The 19953-nt window shown below is 42.7% G+C and overlaps 1 protein-coding gene across 1 annotated transcript in view; it reads right to left on the bottom strand.

The window, feature by feature from the left end:
- Window positions 1-19953, bottom strand: part of MYO1D (myosin ID) — a 359584-nt gene that overhangs the window by 142783 nt on the left and 196848 nt on the right. The window contains exons 17-20 of the mRNA XM_018064241.1: window positions 14747-14970; window positions 9399-9543; window positions 8551-8655; window positions 1314-1427 (exon numbers count right to left, since the gene is read on the bottom strand). Coding sequence (XP_017919730.1) covers window positions 1314-1427; window positions 8551-8655; window positions 9399-9543; window positions 14747-14970 — 588 coding nt within the window. The remainder of the gene's footprint in view (window positions 1-1313; window positions 1428-8550; window positions 8656-9398; window positions 9544-14746; window positions 14971-19953) is intronic.

Here is a 19953-nt window from a genome sequence, read left to right as displayed (position 1 = left end):
GAATATTCACTGGAAGGACTGATGCTGAAGCTGAAACTCTAATACTCTGGCAACCTGATGTGAAGAACTGACTCACTGGAAAAGACCCTGATGCCGGGAAAGATTTAAGGTGGGAGGAGAAGAGGGCGACAGAGGATGAGGTGGTTGGATGGCATCACCAACTCGATGGACATGAGTTTCAGCAAGCTCTGGGAGTTGGTGATGGATTGGGAAGCCTGGCGTGCTGCAGTCCATGGGGTCGCAAAGAGTTGGACATGACTGAGTGACTGAACTGAACTGAAAGGGAGAAAAGTATGTATGTATGCGTGTGCAGTGGGGGGACCAGGAGATGGAGTCAAACTTCAACTCCATCGGCAGGCGATAAGCCTGCAGCAATGTTCTAAGTTATTTAGCAAAGCCAGGAACAGCTTGCCTTCCTTGAACCTCACAACCAACAGGACTCCTGATTTAACAAAATAAAACACTGTAAAACAATGTTTCCTATTTCCTTTTGCAGAGGTCAAAAGGATTTAAAACGATCTTTAAATAACACTCCTCATAGATCGCATGATTGGACAAACACAGACTTCTCTAAGAACTAACAGATAGAAAAATCACCTGAGACATGGAAAGATCCAGCAGTCCAGGGGGATCTGTTTCAAGAATCAGAACGGTTACTTGTTAAGCAGATCCCATAAAGCAGAATAAAAAATTTTTTAAAGTTTCATATTGAGATTCAGGGGCTTCCCATGTAGTGTAACTGGTAAAGAATCTGCCTGCCAATGCAAGAGATGCAAGGGACGTGGGTTCCAGCCCTGGGTTGGGAAGATCCCCTGGAGAAGGAAATGGCAACTCACTCCAGTATTCTTGCCAGGAAAATCCCAGGGACAGAGGAGTCTCATGGGCTACAGTCCATGGGGTCACAAAGAGTCAGACACAACTGCACGTGTAAAAGAGAGGTAATGTTTTCATAAAGTTATTCTCTACTATTCCTTTACCTGATTCCACTTCCACATAAAAGCAAGCCTTATGATAATCAATAAGGAAATACATTTTGTGTCACCAGAGTTAAGCTCTGAGTAGGATAAAGAAAGGTCACATAGAATGCAGAGTCCTACACTTTCAAACAAAATGTGCCTTTGTTATTCTATTGGAAGCTTTGGATACTCCATACAGAAAATTGTAGTTCTGTATAAAATATGAGACGGGCTGAACATTTCAGGAATTCATGGGCTCTCTAAAGCCCCAAAGGCTCTTGTGATCTGTTGACCCCCTAGTGGTCCATAAGAACCAGGTTAAGAATCTTTTGTTTAGAGTGAAGCGAGAACACTTACGTTGTATAGAGGGATGGTCTTCATCACCTTGTACTGCTTAGTGGGGTCCATTTTATACAGGTGACGGTCAGTGACAAAAATTGCTCGATCTTCCACCTTACTAAATCGATTCACCTGTAAGAAAAAAAAAGTAAACCATAATATCTCATCAAGAATGAAATCAAACGATCTTCCAGGAAGACATCTAGGGGCTGGTACAAGACCTTCTAGAACTAACACCCAAAAAAGATGTCCTTTTCATTATAGAGGACTGGAATGCAAAAGTAGGAAGTCAAGAGACACCTGGAATAACAGGCAAATTTGGCCTTGGAGTACAAAACGAAGCAGGGCAAAGGTTAACAGAGTTTTGCCAGGGAATGCACTGGTCATAGCAAACACCCTCTTCCAACAACACAAGAGAAGACTCTACACATGGACATCACCAGGTGGTCAACACTGAAATCAGATTGATTATATTCTTTGCAACCAAAGACGGAGAAGCTCTACACAGTCAGCAAAAACAAGACTGGAGCTGACTGTGGCTCAGATCATGAACTCCTTATTGCTAAATTCAGACTTAAATTGAAGAAAGTAGGGAAAACCACCAGACCATTCAGGTATGACCTAAATCAAATCTCTTATGATTATACAGTGGAAGTGACAAATAGATTCAAGGGATTAGATCTGATAGACAGAGTGCCTGAGGAACCATGGATGGAGGTTCGTGACATTGTACGAGGCAGTGATCAAGACCATCCCAAGAAAAAGAAATGCAAAAAGGCAGAATGGTTGTCTGAGGAGGCCTTACAATTAGCTGAGAAAAGAAGAGAAGCTAAAGGCAAAGGAGAAAAGGAAAGGTACACCCACTGGAATGTAGAGTGAATAGCAAGGAGAGATAAGAAAGCCATCCTCAGTGATCAGTGCAAAGAAAGAGAGGAAAACAAAAGAATGGGAGGGACTAGACATCTCTTCAAGAAAATTAGAGACACCAAGGGAACATTTCATGCAAAGATGGGCATAATAAAGGGCAGAAATGGTATGGACCTAACAGAAGCAGAAGATATTAAGAAGAGGTAGCAAGAATACACAGAAGAACTGTACAAAAAAGAGCTTCATGACCCAGATAATCACGATGGTGTGATCACTCACCTGGAGCCAGATATCCTGGAATGTGAAGTCAAGTGGGCCTTAGGAAGCATCACTATGAACAAAGCTAGTGGAGGTGATGGAATTCCAGTCGAGCTATTTCAAACCCTAAAAGATGATGCTATGAAAGTGCTGCACTCAATATGCCAGCAAATTTGGAAAACTCAGCAGTGGCCACAGGACTGGAAAAGGTCAGTTTTCATTCCAATCCCAAAGAAAGGCAATGCCAAAGAATGCTCAAACTACTGCACAATTGCACTCATCTCACACGCCAGTAAAGTAATGCTCAAAATTCACCAAGCCAGGCTTCAGCAATACATGAACCGTGAACTTCCAGATGTTCAAACTGGATTTAGAAAGGGCAGAGGAACCAGAGATCAAATTTCCAACACCTGTTGGATCATCAAAAAAGCAAAAGAGTTCCAGAAAAACATCTACTTCTGCGTTATTGACTAAGCCAAAGCCTTTGACTGTGTGGATCACAATAAACTGTGGAAAATTCTTCAAGAGATGGGAATACCAGACCACCTTACCTGCCTCCTGAGAAATCTGTATGCAGGTCAACAAGCAACAGTTAGAACTGGACACGGAACAGCAGACTGGTTCCAAATCAAGAAAGGAGTACGTCAAGGGTGCATATTGTCACCCTGTTTATTTAACGTATATGCAGAGTACATCATGTGAAATGCCGGGCTGGATGAAGCACAAGCTGAAACCAAGATTGCTGGGAGAAATACCAATAACCTCAGATATGCAGATGACACCACCCTTACGGCAGAAAGCAAAGAAGAACTAAAGAGCCTCTTGATGAAAGTGAAAGAGGAGAGTGAAAAAGTTGGCTTAAAACTCAACATTCATAAAATTAATATGGCAAATAGATAGTGGTCCCATCACTTCCATGGCATCTCATGGAAACAGTGGAAACAGTGGCAGACTTTATATTTTGGGGCTCCAAAATCACTGCAGATGGTGACTGCAGCCATGAAATTAAAAGATGCTTGCTCCTTGGAAGGAAAGTGATGATCAACCTAGATAGCATATTAAAAAGCAGAGACATTACTTTGTCAACAAAGGTCCATCTAGTCAAAGCTACGGATCTTCCAGTAATCATGTATGGATGTGAGAGTTGGACTATAAAGAAAGCTGAGTGCCAAAGAACTGATGCTTTTGAACTGTGGTGTTGAGGAAGACTCTTGAGAGTTGCTTGGGCTGTAAGGAGATCCAATCAGTCAATCCTAAAGGAGATCAGTCCTGAATATTCATTGAAAGGACTGATGCTGAAGCTGAACCTCCAACACTTTGGTCACCCGATGTGAAGAACTGACTCATTAGAAAAGACCCTGATGTGGGGAAGGATTGAAGGCGGGAGGAGAAGGAGACGATGAGATGGTTGGACGGCATCACTGACTCAATGGACATGAGTTTGAGCAAGCTCCGGGAGTTGGCAATGGACAGGGAAGCCTGGCGTGCTGCAGTCCATGGGGTGGCAAAGAGTTGGACACAACTGAGCAACTGAACTTATTCTGGTGGTGGAGCCAAATTCTATAATAGACGTTATCCAGCTATGACCATTCCTCTGGATGCAAAAGAGATGGAAAAGGAGTAGGTGCTTCCAGATTTGTGGACTTTTACAATGTAAAGGTCCACAGTTTTACAATTTATCAGGGAAAACAAGAAAAATGCATAAGAATCAAAGAACAAAAACCATATAAAGCAGACAGTACAACAGAAGTGAAAAGGCAACCCACAGGGGAAAATTTTTGCAAATCATATATCTGAAAAACACTCTTATTTAGAATGCACAAAGAATATATGTTGTATCTAGAGTACATAATAATGAAAAGACCAAACTTTTTTTTTTTTAATGGGTAAAGAATTTGAAGAGACGTTTATCCGGAGAAGATATACATGTGGCTGCAGAAAAACATGAAAAGGTGCTTGAGATCACCGGCCATCAGAAAAACACACATCAGAACCACAGTGAGATATACCACCTCACGCCCACTAGGATGACAATAATATAAGACAGACAGTAACAAATGCTGGCCAGGGTGTGGAGAAAGTGGAACCCTTGTTACGACTAGTGGGGTCTAAGATGATACAGTCCTTTTGGAAAACAGTCTGGCAGCTCCTGAAACAGTTAAACATAGAATTACCACATGGCTCAGAAATTCCCCTTTTAAGTATATACCCAAGGGAGCTGAAAACACATCCACGGAAAAACTTGTGCCTGAATGTTAACAGCTGCCTTAACCGTAATGGCTGCAAAGGAGAAACAAAGCAATGTCCATTAACTGAGGAATGAATAAATAAAATGTGATATATCCATACAATGGAATATAATTTGCAATAAAAAGGATGACGTATTGATACCTGCTATACCATGAAAGAACCCCGAGAGCATGCCGAGTAAAAGACGCCAGTCACAAAGGACCGTGTGTTATACAGTTCCATTCATATGAAATGTCCAGAGTAAGCAAACCTATACAAACAGAGCATAGATCAGTGGCTTCACTGGGCTGGGGCAACGGGGAGGTTTCGGCGTGGGGGGACAGCTGAGGGGTGTGGGTTTCTTTACGGGTTAATGAAAATGTCGACAACTGGTTTTAGTGATGGGCATTCAGCCCTTTTCTAAAATCATGTACTTTAACATGGTGAAAGATATGTTATGTGAATCATATCTCAATGAAAAGTGAAAGTGTTAGTCACTCAGTCATATCTGTAATTAAGATGAAAACAGACTCTATGTGGTAAAATAATAACTACTCTTGGTAGTAATGATTTTACTTCACGTAGCAACATTTTTTTTTTGCCATAAAAGAAAACTAGCACTTGTCAGCCAACTTGAAACAAGGTGCTTGCAGACTTTCTGCATAGTTTTTCTAAGTTGTTTTGCACAACCTCCTGCGATGCTTTGGGAAAGACAGGGTTCCAAGTCAAATTGGTTTGAGGTACTGCAAACCACAGCCTCCCCTGGGGTGTTCAGAGCCCACGGATACATCAAAGGTTCATAGAATTCTGCATTATAAGAGCATGTTTAACCCATCCATTCCTGGTGGTTCAGACGGTTAAAGAATGTGGGAGACTCGGGTTCGATCCCTGGATTGGGAAGATCCTCTGGAGTAGGAAATGACAACCTGCTCCAGTATTCTTGCCTGGGAAATCTCATGGACAGAAGAGCCTGGCGGGCTACAGTCCATGGGGTTGAAAACAGTCAGACATGACTGAGCGACTAACACTTGCATACTTTTTCCCTGAATACATTTAGTTGTGGAACTCTTTAAAAAAAATCATATTTAAGGGAACATTGGTTTGTGAAAAGCCTCTTGGAGAACACTAGTCATTTGTATCCATCTTAGGATACGGAAGACAAAGAACCTCTAACATGGAATTTGAATAGCAAGTAAAAGTCGGGCTCCTCATCTTTTGTGAGATCACACTGAGAAACAGATTAAGTGTGCTGCAAACGAATATGGAAAAAAACAACTTGTTGCATCATTTCTCAAGGTCACACAAGATTTGAAAAACAGCAGGCCATAGTGCTCAAGTGGAGACTCTAGCCCTTTCGATGATATGTCCATGAGTTAATCCGGAAACCAACAGACAAAACCCTCAAAGCAACAATTCCGCTGAAGCACTGTTTAGAAATATTACATTCTTTTTATGCAGAAATGTAATTTCTAAGGAGCACAGGTCATAAGTCTTTACCTTGAGGTTTAGCAGCTCAAATCATCCTTAATGCATGCATCAAGTGAGTGGGAAGGACATTAATGTAATGAAGGAAAAGCTCTGAGTTGCATAACTTAGCTAAATCAAAACAAATCAAAGACAAATGTTTTTGATATATATGTGAATTTATAAATTCAGATTTATTTAAAGTAATTCTAACATAGGAAGGGACACAATTTTTCTTCCTCTTAAATTCATAAAGTAATAGAAAAATTTGATCACAGATTCAATGTTAGATAAGCTCTTATCTGATTTCTTCTATTACCCAAGCTAAAATCCTCAACCAGAGAAAAATCTCTAGTTATCTTGGTCTTACCTGAACACTTCTAGGGATTTGTCTGTAGGTTTTGTCAGCTCCACAGGGGGCCAGAGATAAAGTTTCCCTGGAGTCAGACCAGGATAAAACACATTATGGGTGAGAGTACAACCAGTCCATCCTAAAGGAGATCAGTCCTGGGTGTTCACTGGAAGGACTGATGCTGAAGCTGAAACTCCAATACTCTGGCCACCTCATGCGAAGAGTTGACTTATTGGAAAAGACCCTGATGCTGGGAGGGATTGGGGGCAGGAGGAGAAGGGGACGACAGAGGATGAGATGGCTGGATGGCATCACTGACTCGATGGACATGAGTTTGAGTGAACTCCTGGAGTTGGTGATGGACAGGGAGGCTTGGCATGCTGTGATTCATGGGGTTGCAAAGAGTCAGACTGAGCGACTGAACTTAACTGAACTATTTGCACAGGTCTCCCACCTTAAAGGATATTTTATAGCTGTGTGTGTGCTAAGTCGCTTCAGTCACGTCCTACTCTTTGTGACCCTATGGACTGTGGCCTGCCAGGCTCCTCTGTCCATGGGGATTCTCCAGGCAAGAAAGAATACTGGAGAGGGTTGCCATGCCCTTCAGGGGAATCTTCCTGACCCAGGGATCAAATGCATGTCTCCAGCGTTTCCTGCACTAAGCAGCTAGGTGCTTTACCACGAGCATCGTCTGGGAAGCCCTTTTATGGCTGTAGCTATGGAGGGTGGTTGTTTCAGAAAGAACCAAAACATAAAGAAGAGGACTTGACTAAAATCATATCAAGTTTACCTACCTATGTCCTGGAGGACCAGAAAGTTGCTAAAGATGACATTACCTAAGCTATGATGTGAAGAAATACAGTGTATTATTTTGCATTGAACTTAGAAATACAGAAGCATGGCTAAAACACTTTCAGTTTGTTTTTTTTTTTTTTTTGCAGTAGGACCTAGGGAGAGGCATGTTGTCAGACATCAAATTGTTATCACTAGAAAGATGGAATTAGGGATGCCAGGTTTTTCTAAGCTGATGATGTAATTCTCAAAACCATCCAGCTCTCTCTGATAGCTGTCCTGATGACTAATTTGACTGTGATACTAGAAAGGAAGTATCCTAGATAGTGGATATGAGAGTTCACGAAAATGGTACATTCCTTTGTCAAATTAAAAAACTGGCATCATGGCTTACACTGTTTTGTGTGGGTGTGTGAATCTGGTTAGCAAAAGTCACTCCTTGGTTGTCTCATGAACTCTAGGTATACTGACCAAATAGAATTTCTGGATCTAAAGTTCAGAATTCGACTCTATACTTTGGTAACCAAGATGCTACCAGCAAGCTTTCCATGGTGACATTTCATTCGAAGTTTAAAACAGGCTGCTCTCTAGCTTGTTAAAAAGTCTGTCTAATATTGAGTCGATCTCTTTTTCCACAGAATATCTGAACGCTAACATCCATTATGTAAGAATACATACATTACCCATTCCTCTCAGCCCCGGTAACGACAGTTCCACTTTCTATTTCTGTTAATTTGACTGTTCTAGATATTTCATGCAAGTGGAATCACACAACAGTTGCCCTTTTGTGTCTTATCACTTAGATAATATCTTCAAGGTTCATCCACACTGTGGCATGGATTTCATTCCTTGTCACGGCCGCGCCGTATTCCATTGGATGGATACGTGTATTCTTCCTTCATATATCTATTGATGAACATTTGGGCTGTTTCTGCCTTTAACTACTGTGAAGAATGCTGCTATGGACACTGAGGTGCAGTCAACGATCTTTTAGAGAGATTTAAGTGATAGGAAAAAGATGATGTGTTTACGCATGTAGCTACCACTTTTCTTGCTCTTGATTCTTAGGGGTATGTCCACGTTTCACTTCCCTAATTAGACTTTACAGCCTCACCCTAGTATTGTAGTCACCTCAGTCGTTCCATCAACGCTGCACCGTGTATACAGGTAGAGCCCATGGCTGATGTAGCCAGTCATGGACCTACGGTTCCGTCTCGCTGGGGTCATAGCTAAGTCAGTTTCACCTGAATCAGTCTTCTCTTCCCAAGGAGGTCTGTTTCGAGCACGCCTTACCTTACGGACATGGCAGGAAAAGAGGACGTTCATGTATTTGTCCTTCCGTTTCAGTTCATTCGCGACGGGGACGAATGTGCCTGAGGTCTGAGGTGTATCTGGTTTCTGAAAGAAACAGGAAACACGGTGAAAGGTGTGTGCTTACCATTTTAGATGAAGACGTCATCTTTTACTGCTTTGTAACTCTCCTCATGTATTTTCACACAGGTCCTTTTCACCTCCCCATCCCAGATGATAAGCTGCTAAAGGGTTATTCTAACGCCAAAGATCCTAGCCTATTTTAAAAATCAAGAATGGGAGAGAGGATGAAATACAGCTCTGGGAATAACTGATACAAAGGTGGGTAATTAAAAATAGTTGCTGAATTATGCAAGAGAAGGTTTAAATGATCAAAGCCAGGTTACTGAATGTACCTAATTCATATGGATAGAAGGCAGAGAACACTTTCCCTCTGTTTCTGGTTTAATATTTATTTGGCTGCAGCAGGTTTTAGTTGTGGCTCACAGGCTCTAGAGCACGGTCTCAATTACTGTGGCTCATGGGCTTAGTTGCCCTGAGGCATGTGGGATCTTACTTCCCCAACCAAGGATCGAACCAGCATCACCTGCATTGCAAGGGAGATTCTTTACCACTGGACCACCACGGAAGTCCCGATAACTCTATCTTTAAAGTGAGGGAAATATACACATGGTAACACCTAGAAGCAGTACAATCTTTTAGTTTAGTATCTCTCATAAGATTTAGCTTCTGAAGGTGTCTTAGTCTTTCTATAAATTCCTGGAGAAAATGTCTTCTCTTTCTTTGTTAAAGGAGCAGAAGTAGATTCTACTTTGTTCTCCTGGACTTACCGAAGCAAGATAGTTGCCCTCCCAGGCTCTCTGGAGCCCAAGGTCAGCCCTTTGACCCTTCAACATTTCCACGGCTGCAACTTTTGCCCTCACTTGAGGCAAGTCTGAAGCAGGTATGGTCTTGATAAGTTGGGATGCTCTCCATCTATAAGTAAACAAACAAAATGTTTTAGACTTTAAAAATATCATCCTATTCATTCTCAAAAATAACTGAAGCTGCCTTTAAGTAGAATTAAATTACTTCCACATCACCCTGAAAAAAAAAACAACCCTCCAAAATATACATAGAACATGTTAAAAGACATAACAGTTTTATGTGGACAGAGATTTCTGTAGAACTTCCTTTGCTGTCTGCATGTTTTGGAAGCAACCAGAACTTAGTGATACACGGACTCTCTTAATATCTATAGTTAGGGCATAGGAACTCTGGCTTCATCATTCATTCATTCATCAAATGTTTTCTAGGCACTTACTAAACTTCAGATGCTGTTCTAGGGAGTGGAGGCACAACTGTAAACAGACAGACGAAGATCCTTTCTGCTAGGTGCTGATGTTCTAGAAAGCAGAGTTTAATGTTAGTTGCTCAGTTATGTCTGACTCTTTGTGAGCCCATGGGTTGTAGCCCACCAGAATCCACTGTCTATGGGATTCTCCAGGCAAGAATCCTGGAGTGGGCTACCATGCCCTCCTCCAGGGGATCTTCCCAACCTGGGGATCGAGCCCACATCTCATGTCTCCTGCATTGGCAGGCAGGTTCTTGACCACTGAGCCACCAGGGAAGCCCCAGAAAGCACAGACAGACGAACAAGCGAGTGAACACACAGTGTGGATGACGGGATTAGGGCTATGAAAGAAAACAAGCCAAGGAACGGGGGAGAGGAGTGCAACAGAGGGAAGGAGCCGAGAGCAGGCGTGAGACGCCGAGGCTGGTCTGGAAGGCAGCTGACAAGGACAGAGGAGCAGGAAGTGGCGGAGCCCGCTGTATGGATGCTTGGGCAAGAGCGTTTAGGACAAGAAAACAGTGAGCGCCAAGATTCTAACGTGCGAGCTGGCTTGGTGTCTGGGGGGAACAGCAAGGAGTCCTGTAGGTGGAGCAGGAGCCTGCGGGAGGGGGACCGAAGAGGGGGTGTCCGGGAGAGAGCTGGGGCCAGAACCCACAGTGCCATGGAGGCCAGGTGTCGGGTCAGCCTCTCCCCTCTTCACTGCCCATGGTGGCCCAGGACCGGGTCCACTGTGGACTGACCCCAGGGCCCTGTCGCAGAGAGCTGTGCTGGGGAATTCAGATCTGACCCATCCAAGCTGGGGGGCTAGGGGGGGTGGGGGATGAGCACACACTCCTGATCAAGCAAACCTCCATCTCCTAAACCCGCGCAGAGGACGACGGCTGCTGCCGGGAAGCTCAGCAGCCTTGACCCCAGGAAGAAGCTGGGGGCGAGGAAGGCACCTGGCCTTCCCAGGATGAAAAAGAACTGCTGTGAGGAATGAGACGGGGGCTGAAGCTAGATGCATGGAGATGTTATAAGAAAACAAGACCCCGCGATTCAGAGCAAAATCCTCGAACACACTTCTCTCAGGATTCTACAGATCAAAAGTGCAAGGATCCGTTAAACACCATGCAGCAATGAGGCCAGGGGTTGGTAAACCACAGCCCGTGCCAAAGCTCACCCATGGAGCTAAGAATAGTTTTTACGTGTTCAACAAAACAAAACTATGTGACAAAAACCATGTGGAGCCCATAAGCCCTAAAATATTTACTACCTGGCCCTTTATAGGAAAAGAGTGCCTTTGAACCAGATTAATCCAACTGGCAAGACTCATTCAGTGTGTGTGTATGTGTGTACAATCAACACACAGAGCTGATGTATTATTTTCAAAATGCTCGTTGACTGTAAGTCCTAAGAAGGGTGGGGACGGCCTTTCACAGCTTTCTTATTTATCACTGTATCCACGAAACCCAGGTCAGTGGCTCTGACACAGCAGGTGCTGAGTAAATAGCACAAAATAATCAATTCTAAGCCATACATAAAACCTCCAAGCCTTAAAACAGACTACTGTACAGTCTACGCTGCAACATTATCAAAATCAGTAATCCTATGCAGCCACTAAAATTATAACATTGATCTTTATTTACCGTGATGGACAGACAGGTCTCCAAGACTTACTTTTAAGTAAAGTCATACAGCCACACATAGACTCCTGCTTATAAAGAAAGCTGAGCATTGAAGAATTGATGGTTTTGAACAGTGGTGGTGGGGAAGACTCTTGAGAGTGTCTTGGACTGCAAGGAGATCCAACCAGTCCATCCTAAAGGAAATCAATCCTGAATATTCATTGGAAGGACTGATGCTGAAGCTGAAACTCCTATACTTTGGCCACCTGATGAGAAGAACTGACTCATTGGAAAAGACCCTGATGCTGGGAAAGATTGAAGTCAGGAGGAGAAGGGGATGACAGAAGATGAGATGGTTGGATGGCATCACCGACTCAATGGACCTGAATTTGAGTAAATTTCAGGAGTTGGTGATGGACAGGGAGGCCTGGGGTGCTGCAGTCCACGGGGTCACAAAGAGTTGGACAAGACTGAGCAACTGAACTGAACCGTGGAAAAGAAAGAGAGGGAAAGAAACCCAGATAGAATGAGCAAACATTTCCATAGTAATTTCTATGTGCAGGCACTATCTGAAATGCTTTATATATATTTACTCATAATCCTTTCAGAACCCTGTGAGCGGGTGCTATGATAATGGCCCTTTTCCAGATAAGAAAACAGCGGCACAGAGATGTTAATTCATTTGCCCAAGGTTACACAGCTAGTCAGTGGCAGCTAGATTCCAGTGTTCATGTTCTTAACCACTATATCATACTTCCATTATATGTGCATTATATGCTTGTAAATGTATAGACAAAGATTTAAAAGGTTACAAACTAATTGCTAATGAGTGCTTATCTTAGGGGAAAGGAAGAAGAGACGAGACAGTGTGGAGGATTTCAACTTTATATCCTATAAAATTTTATATCATGTCACTTAAAAAAATGAGCATGTATTCATGTATTGTTTCCTTACTTTTTAGATGATGTAAAAAATGTAGGTGACAGATGATATAATTCATGAAAAAAATGGATCTGTGCACTAAGAAGGCTCTGCCAAGATTTACAGCTAACATTTATGGGTTACACTGGAGAATGGGTTGAGGTTCTTTTGCTTTCATTAATTTTCTACTGTTCTATTTTTTTTCTTTTTTTTTTTGAATATTCATACCACTGTTGTATGAACAAACATTTTTTTTTGAAAGCAAATGAGATACATATTAAAGAGCTTTCCTCCCATTTTTTAAAAATCTTTTGATATCTGCCACCAGTTTACATTCAATACATCAATCAGTTCATGGTACACTTGGTAGAATACCATGATGCCAAATGACCATATTTGAGAACCATTAGCTTAGAGGAGCCTGGCATGCTATAGTCCATAGGGTCGCAAAGAGTCAGACATGACTGAAGCGATTTAGCACAGTTTAGTTTACAGGGCTTCCCCAGAGGCTCAGAGGATGAGCTGGTTGGATAGCATCACTGACTCAATGGACATGAGTCTGAGGAAACTCTGGAAGATAGTGAAGGACAAGGAAGCCTGGCGTGCTGCAGTCCATGGGGTCACAAAGAGTAGGATATGATTTAGGGACTGAATGACAATGGCTCAAGAGGGTTAGGATGGAGGAGATTTGGGCTCGACCCTGGGTCAGGAAGGTCCTCCAGAAAAGGAACTGGCAACCCACTCCAGTATCCTTGCCTGGACAATCCCATGGACCGAGGAGCCTGGTGGGCTACAGTGCCTGGGGCTGCAAAGAGTCAGACGCGTCTTAGGGACTAAAAACATACATATAACTTAGTTTATGTGACTAGATGCTGTATGTAAGACATAGCTAAATATGTCCGGTGCATGCTGGCAACAAACAAGCTTAAAAAAACAAGAAGAAAGAAGCTATGAATAACTACAAAGTCAGATTCAGGGCAGTTTATAAAAAAATGAAGATTAGCTGGGAAGGTATCAAATGTGACATGGATGTAATCAATCTATTTACTTATTTGTTTTTAAAAATAGCTTGCTCTATAACAGTGTTTTCTTTTCTTTTTCATTTATTTATTTATTTATATTTTTACTTTATTTTACTTTACAATACTGTATTGGTTTTGCCATACCCTGGCATGAATCCACCACGGGTGTATATGAGTTCCCAATCCTGAACCCCTCTCCCACCTCCCACCCCATATCGTCTCTTTGGATCATCCCCGTGCACCAGCCCCAAGCATCCTGTATCCTGTATCGAACATAGACTGGCGATTCGTTTCTCACATGATAGTATACATGTTTCAATGCCATTCTCCCAAATCATCCCCCTCTCCCACAGAGTCCAAAAGTCCGTTCTAAACATCTGTGTCTCTTTTGCTGTCTCGCATACATTCTTTTATTTTAAAATCACCCAGGACCTCTGCTTGGGCTGTGCTCCCCAGCACCATTAAACAGGACTTTTCAGAGGTGGGACCTGGGCCTTGGTGTGTTTTACAAACTCTCTGTGAATGTCAGAGAATATCATGATGTCAAATGACCATATTTGAGAACCATTAGCTTAGAGGAGCCTGGCATGCTCTAGTCCATAGGGTTGCAAAGAGTCAGACATGACTGAAGCGATTTAGCACGGTTTAGTTTATAGGGCTTCCCCAGAGGCTCAGAGGATGAGCTGGTTGGATAACATCACTGACTCACTGTCAGGTGTGGACAGAGAACCACTGCTCTGAAAGGATAACAGACTTCCTAGTATGAGTGATATGTGGTAATTCTAACAGCGAAAAATAAAAGAAAGTAGAGACATCATGCTAATAGCTTATCTTAAATACGGCTTGACCTGGGCTTTGTGGCATACTACTGTCTACTGCTACAGAAAAGTATGTAGACGGTTCAATTTTTTGAGGGGTAAGCAGATGCCCTTTGACAGTGAAATCATGAAGGTGGAGACACAGGTAAAACCCAATGGAAGTGTTAGTTGCTCAGTCGTATCCAACTCTTTGTGACCCCATGAATTGTAGCCCACCAGGATCCTCTGTCCATGGGGTTTTACAGGCAAGAATACTGGAGGGGGTTGCCATAGCCTCCCCTCCAGGGGATCTTCCCCACCCAGGGATCAAACTTGGGTCTCCTGCACTGCAGGCAGATTGTTTACTGTCTGAGCCACCTGGGAAAAACCAATGTCCTATAGCAAATAGCAGAGCTGATGTCATGGTCTCAGGTTTGTAACTTTATCTAGTAGGTGTACTGCTATACACGGATGCTGCACATATCAGCAGGTTCTTACCTATTAAAAATTGCCTGTAGGACCTCCTCGAAACGGTGAAGAACTTTAGGCGGGGTTGGCCACTGCACGTGCTTGCCATAGTCCCTCATGGTCTTGATGCCGTGGAAGCGTCTGGCCACCTCGTGGATGTAGGACTTGACCTTGTAGCGACGGTAGTATCTGATAATCGTTAGTGCTGCTTTGGTCCTCTTGTACCGCATGCGGGCCAGGGTGCCCCGCCACACCTTCATGATAGAGGAAAATAAAAAAAGGAAGATGTTGCTGGATCACTTTGAAATCACAGACGCTCCTTTACTTAGATGCTCAACCTGGAAATTTACGTATATCATAAAATTAGCCCAAGCCGAAGCATGTCAATTCTGCCTGCCACCAATAGGTGGCGCCAGGAGGCACACCTGTCATTTTGACTCAGAGTCTAGGGGGTTCATTATCGACAAAGAAGTGTGTGCAGTCTGAAGCAGAGCCCTGTTCTAACTCTAAGGTCATGAAAAGAAGAAAGCCAAAATACCATTATCCTTGGATAAATATTTTAAGAATGTTGAAAGGAAGCAAGATGAGTCAGAACCCAAAGCCATCAACATCCACAGTTCTTTTAAGAAACCTAGCTTTGCACAGACAACACTCATCAGCTGCTACTATAATGTTGCAGTGGAGGTATGAACTGATTTATTCACGGTCTGTGCAGCCCCCTCCCTGGGTGTTATGTAAACTCCCGAGAATTTAGATGTATCCCTGGGGAAAGGGTAAAAAACAGATGACTGATATCGTACGAATCCTTGTCCAATGTTTGCAGTGCTCAGAAATCAATCAGACAAAATGTCAACATTTCAGTGCCTGCTTTATCTAAGCACAATGAAGTCATAGATTACTTATATTTTTCTCAGGATCCCATCCTTCTCAGCCTCTCAAGTAAAAAGAAATTTGGTATAATCTTCATCATTGATTCTTCCCCTAACTATGCTATTACCAAATGTATCTTTTCTTGTGCAGTATTTCCAGTATAAATTGCTTTCTTTTCCTTTCTGCTGCTTGAGTCCCAAGACCCCAAACTTCCTCACTGTTTTCTTGGATAACCTCCATGGACACACTGCCACCACCGACCAGGTGATACTCACTGCTGCTACTTAAATGACTGTCTGAATTCCTAGGTTGATGGTACTATTTCCTTCCCTGTCTCTAGACTCTCAGGACCAAGAAATTCAACCTCTCATTCAAAGCCCACACAGTATGAATTCTCCAGAATTGCTCCGGGTTCTTTTGTTTCTTCTTAGACCCCCATCTGCGGCCGCCAAGTTCTCTCAGAAAAACTTATGTGATGTCTTTTTCAAAAAATAGTATCTATTTATTTATGGTTGTGCTGGGTCTTCATTGCTGCATCCCCTTGTGTCTAGTGGCGAGTGGGGGCTACTCCTCATTGCGGTGTGTGGGCTTCAGTGGGGTGGTGTCTCTTGTTAGGGGCACAGGCCGTGGGCAGACCGTGCGGGCTTCAGTAGTTGTGGGACACAAGCTTAGTTGCTCCATGCCATGTGGGATCTTCCTGGACCAGGATTTGAGCCTCTGTCCCCTGCATTGGCAGGTGGATTCTTATCCACGGCACCACCACGGAAGTCCTGTGATGCCACTTTCTTTCTCTATTTTTTTCCTGAGGTGATTAAAAAAATTTTTTTTAAATTAACTTTTATTGGAGTATAGCTGCTTCATAATGGTATAGTAATCCCTTGCTGCAGAGCAAAGCAGATCAACCATTTGTATACATATAGCTGCTCTTTTTTAGATTTCCTTCCCATTAGGACACCCAAGAACACTGAGGAGTGCTCCCGGATGCCTCTTTCATTTAGCCATTTTAGGCTGGTTTCCACAAAGGTCCCTAAACATCCCAGGAGGCTGCACTGCCCCTCCTTCCCAGCCTGCTGCACAGACATGTGGAGGCGATTCACGGCCCCCAAAGAGGAGCTAACGGATCAGGAGAAACCGGGATATGCGAGTGAAGCAAGACAGGAGCCATTTGTGATGAACCTGGAGCTCATGCGCAAGCAGAATGTATAGAGACAGAGGGGCAGGGAGAGTGACTCATGGCTGCGGGTGCCATGAGTCGTCACCCATTTCAGTCAAGACGCCTTTCCTCCTGTAGCTGGATCCATCACACACGCGGCCGCGTGAGGCCTCCACCCAAGCACTAAAATAAAGGTCCCTTCTTTAGCATCTTGAAAAACCAAGAGTACAATTACAGGGTGGAAGTGTGTGATTCAGTTGGTTAAAGAAAACACATTTAAAACCTCTCATACTGTTTGTTGCCTTTTTTTTTTTTTTTTTAAAGAGAAAGGATATTAAGACTCCCTGGAGCCGCATCTATATAGGAAATCAATCTTTAATTTTTAAGAAGTGTTTTATAGAGATTTTTGTTAAAACGATTTTGGTTAGACTCTTCAGTACTCTGAAAAAATAATGTGTAAGTACGTTTTAAGGGGTAGGGTTGCTTGTTTCTGATAGCCTTGGAGATTTCATCTGTGTCTTGGTTAAATTAGGTTTTGTGTAGCTAAAAAGTCAAACAGCACAAAAATGCTATAAAAAAGACAGTAGTCCTTTCTGTTGCCCACTGCCTCAGCTCACAGTGTCATTCCATTCCAACTATTCTAATTGCTTCGGGTATTTACAAATAATACATATAGGCTGCTATTTCTTGGTGAATCTTTTTAGACCCTATCCAAACTACAAAAGTTGGTGAGTTAGCTCTTCTATCACCACTGTTACCATCCCTTCTTCACGCAATAATAATTACATCAAGGTTTTAAAGTGCTTACATTGTTACATGTTATTATATTAGCTGTATTATAGGTTGCATGAATAATTTGTATAATACATGTATACCTAATATATGTTATATATGAATTTGGTTCATCACTGTGCTAAGGAGCATAATTGGCTACCATTCCTTTACTTTATTATATAAACTTGCTTTTACAGGTAATAACTGTCTGGTTTTTCAAAAATGTGCCTTATTTCCTAATTACTTATGCTAGTTTTTCCAAATGTTCTACCAGACTCATCAAATGATCAGCAATAATGTTTCCAACTGTCAAGCTCATCACTAGCATGTTTTTTCGTTGATGCTCCTTATGTCCGTGTGCTCTTTGAGCTCACTCCACGGTTCCTATCCTGGGACTTTTAAAGGTCTCTTCCATGTTAGATCCCTGATTCTTCAACTTACTTCTTTCTTCATCTTGGTTTCCCTCCCTCCAATAGCTTCCAAGAATGGATGCATGGCCAGTAAATTTCTAGTCTCTTTAATTTCCTTGAGAGTACAAAGCAGTTGCCTAAAATATTTGTTTCCTGGGATATGAGAGCAGAGGAGTGGAGAATAGGCTCTGGACCAGGCTGTGTCAAAATCCTGGCCCACTCCAGCCAGCTGGGTGAACTGCGGCAAACTTCCCAACCCCTCTGTGCCTTCGCTGTTTTATCCATAAGATGAGGATGACAGGACTTCCCTGGTGGTCCAGCGGTTGAGAATCCGCCTGCCAATGCAGGGGACACGGGTTCAATCCCTGGTCTGGGAAGATCCCACGTGCCACGGAGCAACTAAGCCCGTGTGCCACAACTACTGAGCCCACGCTCTGGAGGCTGTACTCTGCAACAAGACTACCACAACGAGAAGCCTGTGTACCACAACTAGAGAAAAGTCTGAGCACAGCAACCAAGATCCAGCACAGGCAAATTAAAAAAAAAAATTAAAAAAAAGATGTGGATGATGATGGTGCTGATCTTGTAGAGGTGGTGTGAGGATTAAAGGTTTCACTGAAACCTTTCACTGAAACCTTTCACTGAAAATCGTGCCTGACGGGTATCTGGAACTCAGTATGCATCGGTTGGTAGGACTATTTGAAACCTAGTCCTTGTCTTCAGGAGGCTGCGCTACTTTTCTTTTAAACATTCATATGTTTATTTATTTGGTTGCACAGGTTTATTTATTTGGTTGTGGCATGTGGGATCTAGTTCCTTGGCCAGGGATTGAACCTGGGTCCCCAGCATTGGGAGCTCAGAGTCTTAGCCACTGGACCACCAGGGAAGTCCCTGGGCTTCTTTCTTTTTTTTTTCGTTTGCGCAGATTTTCTGCCTCAGTCACCAGTCAGTGTGACCTGGAAACTCTGATGAATATGAACCATTCGTCCTCAGTATGCCATCTGCCCCAGATAGTGTTTGATGGTGTGTTATTTTATTCTTCCACTGATAACATGGACTGGGTGTCCATGATTGATATGTCTTATCTGGGCTTTCGGCTGCCCAAGATTGGTGGAGAGAGAGCTGGGGCTATGGATCACCACTGACTTCTTTCCTTAATACTAATGAAATCAATGCATCGGAGCTTTGCTTCAGTGAGTAAGGGGGGTATCGTCGGATTTTGGCTTGGTTGGGGACACACAGTCTTTCCCCATGTCTTGTGGAGCTTTTCCTTGGTTTGGCCGTAAGAATTATTCCCAGCAAAAGCTTCCCCTCTTTCATGCCCACTTACTGACATACCAAAGTCAGGAAAGACTCTTCTCGCCTGGTGGGGCTTGGGGTGGGGAAGCAGTCCTCTTGATAGAAGAAAGGGTTCCTGACGGAGGTATGGGTTATACCAACCTTCCTCTCTAGGAACCCTTATACATAAGGCCAGAGCCTTCAAAAACAGTGAGGCTTTTCAGAATTCCCTCCTTGTACTTTTCTACATTTCATTCTTGTCTTTGAAGAATACATATATTTCTTTTTAGCAGCTTCTTTCAATTTGGTCCAATTTCATTTTTTGGATAACACTTCTCAAGTTTATAGTATGAAGTTGGGAACTTTTCTTGGTTTCAGGGTTGATGGCGTGTTCTCCTTTATGATCAAAATGAACATTATAATAATAACCTTTTAAAATGTTACTTTTACATTTTTGTTAATTTCAGCAAATTTAGGGGAGAGGAATTTCATGAGCTTGCAGTCATACCATCCACTTTATCAGAAGTCCCTTAGGCTTTGTTTACTTTTCATCAGAGAAAAAGTAGCAATGAGAAACTACAGAGGCAAATGATTCTATGCAAAAAAAAAAAAAAAAATTCATGTATTTTTCCTTATAATCAAAGCCTAGTTGGTTTAAACCAATATGCTCCCATAGAAGTTTGCATTTGTGTGGGAGGAGGGCTGTTGTTAATTTTCTCATCAAGGGTCTGAAGGTTGAAATTTAAGGTATG

This window comes from Capra hircus, chromosome 19 (genome assembly GCF_001704415.2).
Source record: "Capra hircus breed San Clemente chromosome 19, ASM170441v1, whole genome shotgun sequence".
In the NCBI taxonomy this organism is placed as follows: domain Eukaryota; kingdom Metazoa; phylum Chordata; class Mammalia; order Artiodactyla; family Bovidae; genus Capra; species Capra hircus.
Note: the sequence above shows the minus strand (reverse complement) of the source record. Positions and strands in the feature narration are given on the sequence as shown.